The sequence below is a fragment of the Strigops habroptila genome, chromosome 7 (genome assembly GCF_004027225.2).
Source record: "Strigops habroptila isolate Jane chromosome 7, bStrHab1.2.pri, whole genome shotgun sequence".
Lineage (NCBI taxonomy): Eukaryota > Metazoa > Chordata > Aves > Psittaciformes > Psittacidae > Strigops > Strigops habroptila.
In genome coordinates this window covers 9,839,906-9,859,622 of record NC_044283.2, presented here as the reverse complement: position 1 = coordinate 9,859,622, position 19,717 = coordinate 9,839,906, and the positions used below count along the sequence as shown (strand labels likewise).

General features: G+C 36.9%; 1 protein-coding gene across 2 annotated transcripts in view; it reads right to left on the bottom strand.

The window, feature by feature from the left end:
• Positions 1 to 370: 370 nt before the first annotated feature.
• GRK4 (G protein-coupled receptor kinase 4) overlaps positions 371 to 19,717 on the bottom strand; it is a 40,467-nt gene continuing 21,120 nt past the window's right edge. The window contains exons 9-16 of one of the 2 annotated variants that reach the window (XR_003992352.1): positions 18,510 to 18,700; positions 13,892 to 13,929; positions 11,284 to 11,373; positions 10,525 to 10,733; positions 9,519 to 9,664; positions 8,571 to 8,708; positions 6,344 to 6,466; positions 371 to 4,806 (exon numbers count right to left, since the gene is read on the bottom strand). Coding sequence is in view for 1 of the 2 variants with exons in the window: in XM_030492879.1 (XP_030348739.1) it covers positions 4,753 to 4,806; positions 6,344 to 6,466; positions 8,571 to 8,708; positions 9,527 to 9,664; positions 10,525 to 10,733; positions 11,284 to 11,373; positions 13,892 to 13,929; positions 18,510 to 18,700 (981 nt within the window). In the remaining variant the exon portion in view is untranslated. The remainder of the gene's footprint in view (positions 4,807 to 6,343; positions 6,467 to 8,570; positions 8,709 to 9,518; positions 9,665 to 10,524; positions 10,734 to 11,283; positions 11,374 to 13,891; positions 13,930 to 18,509; positions 18,701 to 19,717) is intronic. The other variant, XM_030492879.1, reaches the window with a different exon arrangement.

Genomic DNA, 19,717 nt, shown 5'->3' with positions numbered 1-19,717 from the left:
TGATAAGGCTGCTGATGATGAGCTGCAGCTCCTATTGACCAATCTGCATTCACAATGATCATGTTACCACAGTAAATGTGTTAATGAAAACCAGCCCGTCCTGATAACTGTCTTTTCACACGGAAATGTATGTAGAAATCAAAATTCAGACCATGAGATAAAGTATCAACTGAGCAAATACAACAAAGCAAGGGCACTTTTTCCTGGATCTGACAGTCTTGCATTGGTAAAGATCTTACAGCATGTAATACACATTTTCTCCTTCAACAAATTGCAGGGGTTTTTCTTTTTCAAATTAGAATTTTTCTTTTATTTATCCTGGCTACCATGGCAGACATGGTAAAGAAATCACATTAGACAGTAGTACATGTGGTTGAGACAGGCAGTAATGTTTTGCTTTTATTTCAGGAATAACAATGCTAGAACATCCAGGAAAACAGCTCATACACGAACAGTTCAGTGGTTTGGAGATACCAACACTAACACGTCACATTGAACAATCAGCCTCACTATACTTGAACAGCATTCTGGCGTTCTGGACACATGTGGAACATGAGAGAAGTTACCTGCATTCACGTGCAAAACTTAAATGACACCATCAGAACAATTCTGAACTAAAAGAGAATTGTACATTCAGCAGAAGAGACATCAGCATCGTCAAAATGAGCCAGGCAGGTAATTCAAGTCAAAGGAAACATAAAATTTAGCTTAAGGATGCTTCCCATTAATCCTTAAATTTTAATTCCATGGTTTTTTATTACTTCCTAAAGAGAAGCATTTTCTGAAAAATCTACACTAAAGTGAAGGGATAATTCCAATGTTAAATCAGTGTAATACTAAATTGTAAACCAAAGCGAAATCATATTACTTCTATTGACTTCAGTAACTTGTTTACAAGTATTCTGTTTGGACAAATAGCAATGAGAAGTTTCTTCCACCAGTATTGTTTGAAAAATAATTGAAGTGCATTCTAAAAATGGATTTTCAGTTGTTTTTAATAGCTTCTATCACTGATTTCTCAGATTAGGCAATTTTATTTTGAGAGGGAGACAATTCTCTTTCATAATAGAAAACTTTGAGATCTATTGTTTTAAAAATTATTTGGAAAAGAAAACCCATACAATGTCTTCTATTAAAGGCTCAGATTTGTCAATAGCACTCTCTGTTATGGGAATACCGCAGGTTTTTTCCTATTTATTTATTATTATACAGTAATTATTTTTAAGTGCCCATTTTTTCAACTGAGACTTTGTTTTGTTGTTGTTGTTGTTACAATCCAGACACATAAAACCATCCCTATTATGAACACTACACCTCTGGGAAGAAAACAAAAGCTGACTTTTTTAATATAAGAAAACAACCCTGAGGCATGAAGATTCTGTTCTGTTGGTCACAACATTCAAAAGCATTAAGTAAACCAATAAGGTATGGGTACATGTTTCACAGTTTCTGAATTACAGATTCATGAGGTATGCACAAGCAGACATTAAGACTTACATACAGAAACGTTTGGAAACACAAGCCACAGGAAAGGAGGGTTCATCTCATGCAAGTAACTCCATGGAATTCCATAGGTCTTTCCAAATCTTGCACCAGTAGAACAAAGCAGTTGGGCTGTTGGATTGTCTCACTGCTATTAAAGCCCTTAACACATGGATCTAGAATCTGAATTCACAGAGTTGTAATGAAGTCATAACGAATGACTTCCTGGAAACAAAGGCTACTTAATCAGTAAGCACAACCTGCTGCCTTTCCCCTTCTTTGTCTCAGCTGTGTCCTGCAAAAGCCAAGAGCAAATGTGTGTTAATCACACCACAATATTTTGCTTTCAGGTGTTCTCCCCTCTCCTTACCTTTTCCCTGCTTTCAAAATACATCTGCAAGCTACTAATACTCCAGTAAAGAGATTTAACCAATGTTAGTCACCTTAAACACCATAATATCTTTATCTCCATGTACCGTATAAGGAGAGTTAGGCTGATCCTTCGAGTTTCTTATCTTTTCTTATTCATTAGGGGATTCACATTAGATGACATCTAGTCACTATTAGGTGGGTTTATTTCTAGCCAAAGGGGACAAATATATAGTAGAAAAATGCCATCTTGAGCCTACAGGGGTAAAAATTAACCAACATCCCACAAATACCCCCAAGCAATAGAATATAGGTTCTAATCCTGCAAACATATAGTTAACTCAAAACCAATAGTATTATTCAGAACATAAGAAAATAATGTGAAATGAAACTAAATAAAGCTTCATAAAAATGAACAACTCCTCTACTTTTTTGGATGGTTGGAATTCCTTGTCCAAAGGAGTGGATGTGTTAAGTAACCATTTCTAAGGAACAACTTTCCTTTTCTCTTTATCTGGCCTTTTTTCTTCCCTGGGGAATAATGAGTGTTAAGCCTCAGCACTCCAGAATGGAGGAACTGATTTTATTTGATTTTTTTTTTTTTTTTTAAGTTTTGATCCCTCCCCCTCCAATATGGAAAGAAAATTTGGAATACATGGTAAGCAGACTTTCAGGTTTTCTTTATTTGTTAAAGCCAATTCCTGTAATTTCTCCATAAAAATTACTCAGCTTGTGTCCATGGTATTCTTGCCCAAATTTCCAGTTGCTCTAAGCAGACATTAAAATCCAGACTGTCACCCCGTATGCTCTCCGTTAATACAGTCACCTTTGCCTCAGAACAGAAAACCTAAGATCTTAAAAAAATTAAACCCCTTAATCAGAGAAACATGATGACTTCTCCAATTCTCCATTCCCATCTTCAGAGTCGTTCTATTACTGTGGTACATAATAAAGAGGGTCAGGTCAGACTCTGCCAGCTCATTGTCTCACACATAATGGTTCCAGCCAACACCCTTATTTCAGATATTTCTCTTTTTGTCAAGCCTCCCACTGTTGCATCAGATATCTTCCAGTAATTCATTCAAACTCTTTCTCCTTCTGCCAATTTCTCCCTCTGCACTTTTTACAGCAGTCATTTTGCTGTCCTCTGCTGTTTCAGACATCAGGAAAAACGCACACTGAAAACACAGGAAGAGTCTCATTCCTCATTTTGGTGGCAGAGTAGCCAAGAGGAACAATTTCAGATGGACACCACCTCATCCCCCATAGGATTCTGTAACACACTGGTTTTCCAACTTTATTCAAAGACCAACCCATTAATGCATTTGTTACTAGAGACAAAATACCGTGAATTAAAACCTGACAACAGGCTTGAGCATCAAATGTATCTTGCAAGTTTCTCAGAAGCAGCTTAAGTTTCTTGCAGTGGGTCTGCGGATCACAAGCACAAACCTATCTGAGGTAGAGGGATGTTTAGGAGCTCCGCGTGTGCAATACATGTGTGGTCTCATTGGTGCCCTAGAGATTTGAGAGGAAAAAACCATTTGTCTCAGTGGAGACAAATCTTCAGAACACAGAACAAAACATGTAACAAAAGTCTTGTCTCCAACTCCAAGAGTGTTCCATTATATCCCTAACTCCAATTTTGAAACCAGAAGAGGCTCTTAATGAAATGTGTTCCCTAAATTCATTCTCATACACACATTGACAGTTTTACCAGAAACTTTACCAAATGAAAAGAAAGCCTGGCATACTTGGAGTCCAGAAGAAGGGAAGTTTGACAAGCTTTCAAGCAGCTGGAAACAGTTTTGCTTATGAACATCAGGTAATCGTAACTAAAACTTCAATACCAGCTCCACATCTGCATTAAGCAACTATTAAAGGCAGGTTTTAATGTTGAAGTTTTAAAAGGTTCTTAGGAAAGATTATTTACATAATTAAATTTGACACTTAATACTACCTTGTCCGTTCCTCAGTGGCAGTGATCGCTGTCAACCCCATAATATTGCGTATTCCAACACAATAAGCAGAGATGAAGTTAGTAACAAGAGCCCATGCTTTGTTTTGTAACCCATTATAAAACTACCATCCCACATGGAGTTGTAAACAATTTCATTTACAGAAAAAAATAAAAAGGTGCCCCCACAGGTGAAAAATAAACCCTTTTAGTAAAGACAACAAAGTACTCAAAATATAGCTACAGAATTTTGGCATGGGTCTACTTGCATGGTCCATGCCAAGAAACTGTACAGAGAGGATGTGAAAGATGGGTAGAAAAGAGAAGAACGGGGTAATACAGTTTGTTACAGGATTAAGCTAAGTGTTCAGAATTCCCCATACATATAGAAATACAGAAAGACACTCTACAGAGTGAGAGAGTAAAGAGCAATTCCATAATAGCTGGCCACAGTGCACCAAATTCCTTTTTTTCCTTAGCAGTTGCTTGAGAGATACATTAGGTAATAGCACTGCCACGCTGCTGGATAATACCGGAATTGTGGAATTTATCAGTACAGCAATTTTACTATTAGGAAAAACTGCTAATAAAGATCCTGATGAACAGAAGAGTTTTACCAATAGCATACAAAGTCATGTTACATTGATGCCATAGATATTATCTCTGTGCTTTAAAATCCTTTTAGTATTTCTAGATTCATTCCACTGGGGGGAAAAAAAAAATAAATCAAGATAAATCAAATACATACAGAAACACACTCACTCAAATGGCACTCATTGCTTTTTGTACAATTAAGCTTTAGTGAAAATATACATCTTAAAACAAATGAAGTACAAATGTACAAAAATCCTTGAACTCAGATAAAAAATATATATAATACACTTTGCTACAGAGATATAAAACATTTAAAGTTTGCTCATCCTTTCCGATGAGAGTAAAATGATTTAAAGTCGGGAGGACTCCTGCTCATCATCACTGCAATCAGATTTAAAGCAGACCTACAAGAGAAGACAAAAGAGACAATTTGGCTGCAGAACTGACACTGTCATTGGTTTGTGTGATTTAGGGGGCACACAAAGGCTGGGGGTGGGGTGGTGGATGGCTTTTTCCAGCACATTTTATTCCATACTAACTAAATACTTTGGTAATATCAAAGGAAACCACAACGCAATGCCGAATCTCAAGTCATTAAAGTTTCATTTAACCTTAAGTTTTTTCCTTCTTTTAACTTCACAGGACAATTAACTGCAGTCTTACTACTTCAAAACCAACTAAAGGCCCTCAAGCCGTATTAAGTTTTTTAGGACTCTTTCTCAATACATAGAACTATATCTTGGGACAGTATGAACTCTGCTGACTCAGTTGGAAAAAGACTACAGTAAGACACAAGCTTTCATTTCAGCTATGTGAGATTATTAGGACACTTAACCATTCCTTCTATTCCATTACTGTAAGTGGGGGAAAAGTGAATTTGAAAAGGTGGACTAAAAATGAGAGTACTATTATACATTCCATTAGCACTGTACCATTTTAGAGAGGTGAATTACCCAGCTGATGACAAAAAATATCATCATGCAATTTTAATACATGGCCCTGTTGTATGCTCCTAGCAATTTTAAAATTCCATTTCTGCTTGAAAGCAAAAGTAATTTCTCCAGAAGTGTTCTCTACTAGAACAGACTCATGCTTCTCAAAATAATTCTGCTCTAAGTGCCGGCATACTGAGCAAGCAGAATTGAGTTCAACATCTTCAACTGAAAACCTTTACAAATGGCCTATTTCTCCCAACCTAAAAACAAGCACAGTGTGCCACGCTTTTTAGGTGGTAAATACTCCATTCATATACCTCTAAATGTTTACTAAAGAGTAGAAGTTATGCATGTAAGAGAAGGCTGAGCATTATCAGTTGTGTAAACATGTATTATGTTGTTTTGGTAAAGGAATTAAACTACCTAAGATATTTTAACATTTGTTTCATGACACTTCATCTCTCTCATTCATTTAGGGGATGTTTTTACTCATTTGTGTAATACACTAAAATGATTGATTGGAGCCCAGCTTTCTGAAGGGTCAAGACCCAGGAGTTGCATTGCTCCACCACACTCCTGAGTCCATTAGTCAATGTCATTTAAGTTTTTACAGAGATGGCCTCAGTTATCTCTGAAGTCATCTCCCCAGAAGTTTTTATAAGAAACTGGCAAAATACATAAGGAGCAAGACCCAAATTAATTTATTTAGGAAAAAACAATCTATAGCGCAGCTGTTAATAGCACACACTACCTTCTCCCCAGGTAACAGCTAGCAGACACTAGAGGACGACAGATTGCTGAGGGAGGAAAAACTCATGGAGTTCTAGGGCTTGCCACTGTTTCTGAAACGCAGTGCAGGGGCAAAGCCATAATAAACCACAATTCATTAGTTTCAGCAGTATTCAGCAGACAATTTGTTTTTCCTATCACAAAATAATATAAAAGATTGAATGGATTTTAAGGCCTTACTGGTAATTTTCTTACGAAAGAAAAGAAATACCCTTACCTCTCCACTAAAAAGTCTGTGAAAAAAGCCTCTCTTTGGTTTAGGAGACCTCTCTCTGTCTGGTGACACAGTACCATCAGTTTCGTATGCATTGATATCTTCAAAGCATCCCGTTTCAATCATCTTTGAAACACATGAAATACAAATTAAATATCCACACAAGCCTCTCAGACAAGTTCCATGCATTATCTGTTCACTCTGGCTGGGTACAAACAACTTATAAATTCATCAGCCAGACTACACCACTCACAGAGCTCCATGAAGGAAGGAAGGAAGGCACAAATTCTGCATTAACTCTCCTTGTGCACTAAGCAAACTAAAGAACAGCAATTAGAGCACTGCCCTGCAGGTAAGTGCTTAGGTGCCCCTTGCTCTGGTAAGGCATTTCTTCTGCCTATGAAGCAGTAATGAGAAGTTTTTAGAACAAGAAATTGATTTTCCTTTCATCTATTCTACTCATTTCAGAGCAGTCAGCCTAACAAATATAGTATCTCTATACTCTGGACTGAACTGAATCAATCAACATGACATTGAGTAGGAAAAATGATTATTCTGTGCAGAATACTACTACCTGCATAGTACTGGGGGGATACTTTTTACCAAGGGGGTGAATTGCACTTTTGGGGGAAAAAGTAGCTGATGCCTGACCACAGTAATTTAAACATCATTCTGGTGTTCTGGGTAACCGTCAATCACGAGGAAAACACAACTAACATATACCATAATTAGAAATAAGGCAATGAGATAGAGAAGGTAATGCACAGAAAACAAAAGAATTAAAACACAGTTACTGGGTGCAGAAAGAGTGAAAGCCAAAGTGTAACAAACAGGCATGGGCAGGAGGGGGAGAGTAGCTAATGCCCACGTGTAGTTGGCATTTATTGGTGAGTGCCACTGATACACATCTATTGTAACAGGCAAGCAACCAAATGAGTATACCTCGTGAGGGAGAGAGACTATAAAGAGGACCAAGAAGAAATGTGGTCTGCTTTTGATGTAAATCAGGACATTAGGTAAATTACGGGAGGGAAGGAGGAATTCTTAAGAGTTTGAGAGTGAAGGCTTGAGGGAAATCTCAGTAACATGAACTAAAAAATAAGCACAAATGTGAAACAAAGCCTGCACAGTTATTCCTTGAAGAGAAGGAATTGCCATCACCAGAATCCCACAACTACTTTCAACTTCATCCCTCTATGTGGGGTTAGAGTTACTAAGCTGCAGTGCACTTCCTAATGACTGGATCATATGCTGAAGTTCAGAATTACAACACGGCAAAGGAAGTATGTATTTCTCCAACTGCCTAAGGTTTACCATTTCTTAGGGAAGACTTTCTATGCCAAATGACACCTTTCAAATCTCCTTCTTAACGTAATGGGGAAAAAAGCAAAAGGGAAACAAAAGGGAATGTACTTTTTTTCCTCCGAGTTGTTCAGAAATTGCTTCTCTTTTGTGTTTGAGCTTTAAATGAAATAAAAAATATACGGGGAAAGAAACTGCACAAGTAGAATTCAAGACAATACTGATTTCAGAAAGTTTTAAATATCTTATAATATTGGGAAGACACTCATAGCCAGAACTGCAATTTTAAATAATTGTTATTGAGTGTTCTTTGTGAAATAACAGAGAAGATTTGAATTTCCTAAATACAGACTGAACTGCACACAGAGGTAGTGAAATTCTAGTATGCTATGCAGAAAACTAGAATACTCCTTCACTAGGCAGATGAAAAAGCTTTAAGAGAAAGTCTGCCTCAAGCTGTATTGAACTGTTTGTTTTGAAACCTTGGAAAAGGTGAATCTGCAGTTCTGTGTTACCATTCACTCGGATACTCTATCGACACACAGGCAGGATACACAAACAGCTTGCACTGCACCCATTTGCTTTTGAACGTTTTGAATAGCATTCGTTCCCTCCTGTGAACAGCAGCATTGAATAACGTGATAGAACAACAAGGAAAATGTGGTCATACAGTTGCTAAATGCTGTTCCCTATGTGGCATCTATGATGACAAATGACATTCTGTTTGTGCAGATTTACCATAGATCTACATTTGTAGCAAGTTGTTTATGTTTTGGGAAAAACTTGTCTTTGAAGTCACTCAGCAAAGAAGTCTAAAGTAGACCTTTATTTACATCTTACAGAGAAAGTTAATCCTATAATTATATCCCTTATAAATCTTCTATATTGCTGTGCTAAAGAAAATAATTTTTAATGAAATATACAATACCTCATTTTGCCAAGGGATTGAGACACAACCCGTTACAAATTTGGAATAGAAGTCATCATCTGTAGTATCCAGGTTCACTCCTTTTACTGTTGAGAACTGCTCTATGTCCAGGACATCTTTACAATATACGGCACGTGGCTGCAGTACAAGACAAGATTGCTTCATTAAGGTTTTGGGGTTGGGGGTTTTTGTGGGTTGATTTGTTTGTTTCCCTAGATGAGCAAAGAGGGAGCAAAATGTCTGCATATATATATATATACACACACACACACACACACCAAATTACACAATACTACAAAACAGAAATGCAAAAACTTAAAAGACTCCCTTCATAAGGCACCTGAGCAATTCCATCCATCCTGCAAGTAACAGAAAAGAAACATCAAAACCAGCAACAGCATGCAACTTCTCTGGGTTTCTTAATGGTTGTCATAATTCACTCATCATCTGTCACCCTCCTTTCAACTCCAGAGTAATTTCTTCAAAGCTAATCTTCATTTGTTCAGCATCTGAGCTACAGAAGTAGACTTTTAAGGGCTAAGAAATCAGTTATTTACTGATTTATTGTAAATCGTGATCTCAGATGAAATTTGGATATAAGGAAGACGTTCTTCACTGTGAGGGTGGTGAGGCACTGGAACAGGTTTCCCAAAGAAGTGGTAAATGCTCCATCCCTGGCAGTGTTCAAGGCTGGGTTGGACAGAGCCTTGGATGACATGGTCTGGTGTGAGGCGTCCCTGTCCATGGCAGGGGGTTGGAACTAGATGATCTTAAGGTCCTTTCCAACCCAAACCATTCTATAATGATTATATGATGATTCTATGATGAAAACAATGACATTCTCCTGCCAATTTAACTAACTTCAAAGGTTTCTCTGGAGCCACATGATTGCTGACATAGAATTATGACAGTTCTTGCCTGTTTAGATACTAATCAAATCTGTCTCACCTACTTACATCTGGCAAGAATGGAGGTTCTAACATGTTAGCTTCCAGCCTCTTGAAGTTAATATTCTTGAAAATAGGATGTTGCTTTACAACAGCAGCTCCGTCTTCAGTGCAACCCAGTCGTTCCCCTGGATTTTTAGCAAGTAACTGCAAAGATACGGAAAAAAAAAAGACTGACGCAGTGATACAATCCCATAATAAAAAATAAATCAATAAATAAAGAAAATATATACAATGTCTTTAAAAATGTTTATTTTTTTTTCCACTTGGCTTTTTATTAGGTGAAATTTATCATGGTATAAAAATGAACTGGAAATCCAAACTACAACATTCTGGGAGCAAAAAGACTTTTAGTAGACAAAAGAATCCTTGAAAGCAGCCCATTTGAAGATAATACCCAAACTTATATAAAACATATTTTAATTGATGCCATACTGAATAGATTTTTCTATTGAGTACTTTTCTAAAAGTACAGACTTTGCTGTAGGCTTTACTTCCAGGAAATACAGATTTACTTTTTTTTTTCCCAATGGGCTTAGGTAATGCACATATTTTGCATAAACTACTCAAGAAAACTTAGCAGCTGTCTGTATGGCCATGCCTCTAACTAAATTTAAGAACATGCAAGATAAAAACAGCTCATCTCATACAGACTCTTTTAGGCAAGGGAACTAGTGTACTACTGCCATTTCTGCCCATGCAGTATCAAAGATAAGCATGCTAGTGTACTCCTTCTATAATTACATGTGATCCAAGGAGTTACTGGACCTTTTCATTCACATGATGAAAAATCAATTCATGCAGCCTTCCTTCCCCTTGAAAACAATTCTGATTTCTCAAAGTTTGGTAACTGAACAATTCATGGACAGTCACAAACGTCCATCTGAACGAGAGGAAGGTTTCAGAACTCCAGCTTTGAACAATTCTCAACAGAAAATGTTAAAGTAGTTCATCTCTTAAAAAGGATTAGAAATTTAATTTTCAAACCTCTATGTCTCTTCACCCACCATCCTGCAGATTGATTTTGCCTCCTCTGAGAACTTGTCTGAATATGTTTCCTGGTCTTCCTTTACTCTCCGGTCAATTTCATCCCGTTTGACCCTTTCCTTATGTTTCCTGAATGGAGACTGGCCTTCAATCATTTCATAAATCAAGCACCCGAGACCCCACCAATCCGGGCTGAATGTGTACTTCTCATTTTTCAGCACTTCTGGAGCTACAAAACACAAACAAAGAAACCCCCATGACAATTCCCTTTAAAGTGACTAATTGAATATTGGAAAAACTCTCAGGTACTCTTTTGGCTCTGTGCAGAGATCTCTGCATTATTCCTTTGTACTTTGAAGAAACATTCCTTTCTACAGTGAGGATTCTGTTTATATCCAATAGAAGCACTTCAGTTCTTTAACATTTAAGATCAGTATTGTTTACAAAATGAGAATGAGGATTTTTCAAAGCATGAAAAACCCCCGTTGTCACAGTAACTCATCTGCTTACCTTTGACCCTAAATCTCTTTGAGCCTCAGAAAAAAAATGAGATGCTTTCTTAAAGCTGTACCTAAAGCTAGAATTTCCAGAGTTAAGTTTTCAAGTTTATCAGTAGCTATCAGCAATTGACTACTAACATCTACCACCTCAGATTGTAACATTGCTTCCCGTGTCTAGTAACTAATCCGGGCCCAAAATAGTTCATTGAACAAGATATTCATATATCCACAGAAGCAAATTTTCTGCTAAAAACAGAAAGCAAAGGACACTTTACATACCCATGTAACCAACAGTCCCAACCCGTCCTCGGACCGTTTCTCCTTCTGGAATCTGCACGGCTAATCCAAGATCTGAAATTCTGATATGTCCTATTTACATTAAAATAAATTATACATAGTCAGCAAATAATACAATATTACCACTTTTAATACAAAAAATTTCTGTAGTATACCTCAAAAGCAGCCCACCCCAAAACATCAGAACATTCACATACTCACAGCACTAAGTTTATTTAACTTAACTAGAAAGGAGTGATTTATCATTATTCAGCTCTTCCTTAAATACATAAAGGAAGAGAGGCACAGATCTAACTGATTTCCTGAAGGTCATACAAAAAAGTTGCTGTTAAGCACTCTAATTCCTAGCTTTTGGCTTCCTACTCTAAGATAACTAGAAATGATGACCACTCATTTCAAATTCTGTATCTATATATCAGACACTAGTATTTTTCCGTTCTATATGCTCGCCATCACAACATCAGAATTTACTCCATTTATTCCAAATATGAGAAAACTGTATCCTGTATTGAGACACCAGGTTTTCCTCTAACAAAGGAATAATAATGCTAAGCACAAGGAATTGGAATTGCTATCTGCACTCCCACCCCGAAAGAAAAGTAGCCTGGCCATAACCTACTTAGAATTATTTGTATTCTAACATGTCAGTTCAATTTAGGGTTTCTCTTTCTCTTAGGGTTCAATTACGGTTTCTCTTTCTTAAGAATCAGTCCAATGTAGATAACAGCTTCTATGTGACTTTCTTAGCCAAACTTCCCAAGTTGACTGCCTTTCCTGTTACACATTTATGCTAGTCCCTCTAATCTAGTAGTCTGATTAGAAAAATCAGACTACTGATTTTCTAATCAGTAAATTAGATTTGTCATGATGGGGAAACAGTCCAAGAAGGGCAATGGGAGTAAGTTCACCTACCCTCCCTTAGATTCCCATGGACAGATAACAGTTTGCTGGACAGACTCAACAGCAAATGATTCAAGACATTTCAAGACAAGAATTGTATTGACATGATTCTAACTTAAAAATACATAAGGTATTTTCTTAAAAATATAAAAGGCTAGAGAGAAGAAAGGGTAACTATAATTGCAACTCAATTTTAGAACAGAAAATTGCCAATCATCTCTAGTAGAAAGGTTCAAGGAGAGAAAAAACAAAAGACAAGACATTTATTTCTAATACTGGATATAAGGACAGGGGGATACTGTCATTTACAAAACCAGCACAGGTTCACAGAATAATTCAGGCTGGATGGGACTTCAGAAGGTCTCATGTACAAACTCCTGAGCAAGCACAAAGTGTTCAAGGATTTTTAAATTCTTGTCTAGAAAACCTCCAAGAGTGGACACTGCATCACCTCTCTGGGGAGCCTATTCCACTGCCCGAGTGTCCTTTGTGCATATATTCTCTGTCATTCAAAAGCTCTGCAGCATCAGTGTTAGTTAATGGCATATTAATTTCAAGGGGTAGCGAGAGTGGAGAAAGTCAAGTGCCACTCTATATACTGGTTGGAAATAACTAAATACTCTTGAGCAGCAAATGCTATTTTAAATACATTCAGATGCTCTTCCATTCCCTGACATCTGATGAGCCCCTTTTCAAGTGCAGGATCTGAGCTCCTGAAGCGATTTTCTAATTAGTCCCCTCTGCTCTCTGGAACAAGATCAGAATATCCCCGGCAGAGAGAAAGCATTCTAGTGCAGTCCTGCAAGGCTACATTTTTTCCTCAAAGAAGCATTCAGTTTTTGCAAGACATTGCTGGAGAGAAGAATTAAAGAATGCATTTGATGTCTAAGCAAAGCTTTAGGTCTTGGAAAGTGACTTCTCCCAAGCATCACCTCTTAGAAATTTTAACAGTCAGAACATGCTGACTTGTAAAAAAACATTGTGCTAATGATCTCAAAAATGGGTTTTCTTTAACAAAAATACTCAGCAATTGCAAAAATAAGCTGGTAATATTAAATCACAGCTTAGAAGAAGGTAATTGCTGCACATATTCTACAGTGAATTCAAAAGATTCTGATAAATTTCATACAAAGCCATTAAAGAAAATAAATTGGGCTTTTGACAAACAAAAACTACAAACATTTCTTCATACTGTTTGTACTTTGGTGATTCCTTCCAGCCACAAATGCATCAGTGACCATCAGACCTGTTTTAGTTGAACTGTTAAATCATTTCAAGATGAAGATGATGTTTCAGATTTCTTTATTACTTAAACATTATTTTTACTAAGGAATATTCCAGCCCTGCATCTAACGAATCATTTTCCACAGCTGAAGATGACAAACAGAGAACAAATCTACATAAAAGTTTTAGCCATCTTGAATCAAGGGCAGGGGGGAAGAGGAACAGAAGGGGAAAAGTAGCCATTTTAAGGTGGGAAATTGACTCCTCAAACATCATAATTGATGTTCCCCAAAGACCCAGTATTTTCCCCTACTTTTAAAACACAAGGGCAGTTTTTCCTTTACTAATTAAAGCTAACATGTGTCAGTCAGGTCCCATTTATCATGAAGAAATCCTTTGATTTCTGGCAGAGTATTAATTAGATTTGCAATTCCCAGTTTAAAAATTAATTTTAATTTTTACTTACCACAGTCATCTAGGAGTATATTTTCAGGCTTCAAGTCTCTACAAAGTAAACAGAATAGAAATGTGAATTGTACAAAGGCAAAATTATTAGCCATCATCAAGTGCAACATCAGACTTCTTGGTTCTGATTCAAGTAATTTTTCCAGTTTCCATCTATATACAAAGAAAGTTGGGAAGTTGAGGACCTATAATACGAATTGAACCACAGAACTCAAAACCCACTTTTTCCCCAGCTCTCCACTCCATTTATATTAACGACAGCAATTCATATTTCACAGATGAAAAACTTTCTCTACATAACGCTAAAATCCTGATATGAAGAACCACCAATTTACACCCAAATTTGTGCTCATAAGTGAAAGGTATTTTCCTGAAAGTATCAGCCATACAACTCCACAGTGGTAAAACACATCAGTGCTTGCTGCAGTTTGATGCTCACTCCTTGTTATATTCCACCCCAGGGTGCCAGAATGTCAACAGAGAGTAATATTCCTAAGACTAAGCATGGGCTTGGCATCATCCATTCAAACTCCATTCCTTTATTTTGGACATATACCTTCTAAAGCTTACTAGACACTTCATTTAGTTAGGATTCTTTGCAATCAACTCTAACAGTCTGTACTAATTCTCTGTTAACATCAAAGTTTCACATGAAACATTTAGCTATTAAATGCTAGCAAGAATCAGGAAATACTAAAAGGGAAATCAATTCAGTGTGGAATCTTTTACATTTGTACTTTCAGAACAAAAGAAGAAACTCAATAGGATATTTGGATTTTCTCCCCACCCAAGGAAAATCTGGGGAGTCACTGAAGCTGAATCTGAAGCTGTTCAGAGATTACTTCAGGATCTATCGTCTGGCAAATTCTACTGAGAACATACATGGGTTTATGTACATAAAATATACATATGCATGAAATATATGTATAAATTTATATCTATATATATATAAAATCATGATTTGCATCAGAAAGTATGCAGACTGTAATACAGTCTCTTAGATTTATTCCGCCACCAAATATCATGAAGCCAGAAATAGACAAGCAAAAATCAGTACTAAAGATCCCGTTAGTATTGGAATAGATTGTTAAAAACCATATGTGCATATATGGGTATATGCACAGTTGTGAAAACAACAGTTATTCATATACTAGCAGAAAAGACTGAATAATGTAAAATGTTAGGAAGACCAACTCTAGAATTTACATTCAAAATTAGAGAGAAATATACACATGCACATTTGTTAACCAAGAAATCTGTATGCTCTTTTCCCAAATATTGATAACTTGATACTCTGAAGTATGTGTATTCATGTTAAAGTTTCATTATTGCATTATATTAACTGCATAAAGAAGTCAGCAAGATGCTTTGCTTCTAATACTTTGAAGTCTAGACAGTCTCCATAATGTTAATCAGTTGATGTTAAATATGAGATTACACCAGAGAGACCAGGAGAGATAAGAGTAAAGAAAAAAAATAAACCCCAAAAAACCCTAAGACAATAAATTCAGTTCAAACTTTATGTAGAAACACATCTATTTTAGAGCATATAATATATGCTCAGGTTAACTCAAGTAAACAAGTTCAAGAGTTCTATCTCCAAGGTGGCTGATTAAAACCTAACCTAAACCCCAAGGCTTAACTAGCAACATTTGCTGCTCAATAGAAGCTAATTCTGTTCTGACATGATTTTGGTTGGTCGATAGTCAAACTTGTTTCCAGCCAAAATTCCATCTCTTTAATGCAGTTAGTTTCTAGGCCTAGCAGTTCACAAAGAAGTCAGCTTCTGGAAGCATTCAGCTATAAATTCTAGCTCTGAGATGCTTGCTTTGGGGTATGAGCCTTCTCCCTCTTCCCTTCCTCCATCATGACAGACGTCAAAGTCACACCTTCTGTGACAGTTTTCTCTTATGAAGCAGAGAGGATTGCAAAACTCACAAAACTAAAAAAGAACATTACAAACAGTTAGATAAAAATATATACATTTAAATGGAACTAAACAATGACTAGTCCATTTGTGCTACAACTTACACCAGGCTTCCTACTGGTAAAATTTCTGGATAAAAATCCTTCATGGGATTTTACTGCCAACATGTCGACTCTGACCATATGTATGAGGCAGACAAGAACTACTTGGGTTTATCAGCTACAGCTTCAACAGGTCTTTGAGCCTGATCTTTGACCTTCCAGGCACATTCAGTGGCATTATGGGCACCTACATGAGTTTGTGAGGAAAATCGAGGTATTTGGTAAAAACCACTACTCCTTGAGGAGTCAGGTAACTCCTGCAGGAGAACTCCAGCAATCAAGTCCCTTTTGGAATGCAGGCACTGCTTCCCCACTCTGTCTTATGCAAATCCTGACTTTGCTCTCCGTATGATGAGACATTTTATGCAGCAGATGGATGAATAGCTCCACTACTGCCTGTTCCTGTCTGTTTGCTTATTTTTCTAATGTCAGCAACATATGGCAAGTTACAGAGAGTTTTACAAGCTTCCATTGAAGAAGCAAACTGGCTCAATCGCTCTCACAGGGAGCATAGGGCCCTCCTTCCAGCTCTGCACCTGCTCTTTTAACCCAGTGGGAACCACTGACTCTAGGGTCCTACCAACAGCACTAACGCCACTGCTTGACAGTCAGTAGTGACTGGCATAAAGATACATGAAACACACAGTAAAAATTGGTGCTAATGGAAAGTCAGGCCTAGTTTTTCCACTTATGAGGCATTTTGCTACTGATGGTGACACATCTCAAACACAGTAAGCTTAGAATACATTTTAACATGACTGGCCTACATTAAAACTGCCATTCTAGAACTGAACAAACTGACAAGATGAACTGATTTTACTGCTATCTGCTGACACCCATCTGCACCAAGGATTTCTATTTTCAGAAGTCCTGAATTTCCCTTCTTCCACTGCCTCTACAGTACACTTCACTGTGAATATACAGATGGATAGCTACAAAAACATGTTCTCCAGAAAATATAACAGTATGTAACAAAACTACAGTCTGCTTTGAACAGTTTCTGCTATTGGTCTAAAAGGACTTTAAAACTCTTCCTTTAAAGCTGGAGAACAAATGCAGTAATAGGTCCTGAGATATGGCAACAAGGGAAAGAACTAGCTCCAATTTCAGAAATACCAATATTAAATGCTTTCAAAATGACAGCAAAATAAAAACATTCCTTCTGTGTTTTCTTGCCCTGGCAAACAAAAAATAGAAACTACCATCATTTGGAAAAAATACATCACTGACTCATGAAAATGTGCTTCATGATGTTCTCCCCTGCAACACCAAGACTGGAGGTTGCCAGCATAACTTCTTTCGTAAGAATAAAATAATTATGGCAAACTTTCCCAAGCTTTGTTTCACTGATCGTATATAATCACTGAACTGCTGCTTAAATGCATCTCCATTAAGATGCCTGATACAGAATTTTGATCATCTAACACATCACTGTAACTGGTGACATACTGAAGGCTTCCATGACTACTCCAGAAGAAACCACAACCACTCCAAGAGCTAGAATTGGAGACAGAGAACACTAGGATTTGACATATGTGTTTGAAGGCCTTCTTGTAGGCAAACAGCTAACAAGCTGGGCTTAAACACAAGGGCTGGGGGTGGTGTGGTTGTGGTTTTGTTTTGTTTGGGGTTTTTTTGTTGTTGTATTGTATTTTAAACAGTCAGTTTTGTTTTCTCTTGGGCAATGTGAAACAAACTACTTGTAGCTGATCGAACCATTCATCTCTGCTTCCCTCCTACCATGGGTGCCAAAGCACACTGTGTAACATTGCAAGATGGGCCACATTCTTTAGGGAACCACATACAACATCCAGCATAAGCCTGATCTACTCGGTGGTCCTGCCACCTTGTGCTGTGTGTGTTAGTCTTCTGTACTGGCGAGTGAAAAGACTCACTCATTATATTAAAGTTATGCAGGATTATGCTTTAAATCTTCTTTGAAAACAAGTGGCACTTGGTGTTAACACCAGAAATATAAAGAAAGCATTCTTGGTCCACCACTAAGTTAATTTTGCTTCTGTAATATTAATGCCAGGGGTTAAATGAGGTATGTAGAGAGACAGAAGAGAGCAGTAAGACCATACAATCTCAATTACAATTAATAAGGCTTCTGATAGTTTCATTAATTAAAAAGGAATAAAGTGATTATTGAGGAACCTAAAATAAATACAGAATAAAGAGAGCAATGCAGATTATAACTGACTTTTTAACCTCTTGGGCACAACAAGCAACACAGCAAGGGACTTCTATAGCCTTCTATGAACTTCTACTTTTAGAGTGGGCAGGAATGCAGTGTTTACAGTTACTAATGAATTTGTTGTATAAATCGTAACTTACTTTCATTTTACAAACCAACCTTGAATCAACTTTATAATGCTTTAGAAATATAGCAACTATCTAGACTTAAATTAACAGTAAGAAGAACAAATAAGATCAGTAATTCTGAAGGACATGCTGTGAAAAGGACAACTAAATTCTTTTGCTTCTTTTACTATGAAGTATAAGCTTGTTTCAGTAGAAAACAATTAATACATGCAATGCTGAACAGACATGGAAAATTCAAGGTACAAGTGATTACAGATGACACTGACCTGTAAACAATTCTCTCCTTCTGTAAATCCTCCAGACCACAGCACAGTTCTGCAGCATAGAAAATAGCCCTTTCTTCATCAAAGCCAGGATTTCCCATGTTATATATGTGAAACTTCAAATCCCCTCCATTCATTATGGTTAATACTAAACACAGGGCATCTTTCGTCTCATATGTATAGGATAAACTAACCTAAAAATGGGGCAGGGGGAGAAGATGACCATTATTCATTCATAAACCCCAATACAATTCACAGCTCTTTTTTTCCCCAATGCAAGCAATGTATGAATCCTTTTTTCAAACAAAAAAGAACAAAACAGCCAAGTAGAGAATCATTCCTGCATATACTTGAAGACACAAAGGAATTCAGACTAATGTGCATGTATACACAAACCCTACATCACCGTGCAAGAGTTTAGCGACATATCTGTTTAGCTACCACAGAGCTCCATCCAGACAATACATTTGTTGAGGATGCCCCTCAGCTGCACATTATTTATATTACTTCTTTGTGAAGATAATGTGCACCTACACCTTATTTTATTAATACCTCAGGAATTCTGCATTATCCAACCATTTTCCTAAACTTCTACAAGATTCAAAGTTGCCCTACACTAAAGAAACTTAAAATGTTACTTAAGATCAAAGGTGTAGTTTCTATTCCTGCCCCCCCCCCCCCCCCCAATAACTGCATTTTTCCCTGGCTTAGAACTTGCCAACAGTCGAAACTTCTATAAAGCTCTTCATAATCTAAATAAGTTTAAAACAATGTAATATACTGCAAAATTTAACATGTTATTTAAGTTAAAAACCCAGTTTCAATAGAAAAAGCTAAGCTATGCTGATGATCATCTGGCAGAATCTTCAAAATACATCTTCACCTACAAAGATGAACTAAATTGTACTCTTACTTCAGAAGCATAAATCAAATACTAAATAATGAATTGAAATAAATATACAAATCAGCCTCCCAGGGCAAAGGTTCCTGTTTGAAGGTTTTAAACTGACTTCTCCATCTATTAATGACAAATTATCTACCCACTTCCAACCCAATATTACTGCAGATCCTACATCTAGATCTTCTCTGTTGCATTAAAGAAAAACATTGGATAGCAAGAGGAAAATAACTTCTGCTCAGTCCTCTAAAGTGATTTCAGATTCAACTTGGATCAATTATGGATTTATAGTATTTACATATGTTGAAAAAAT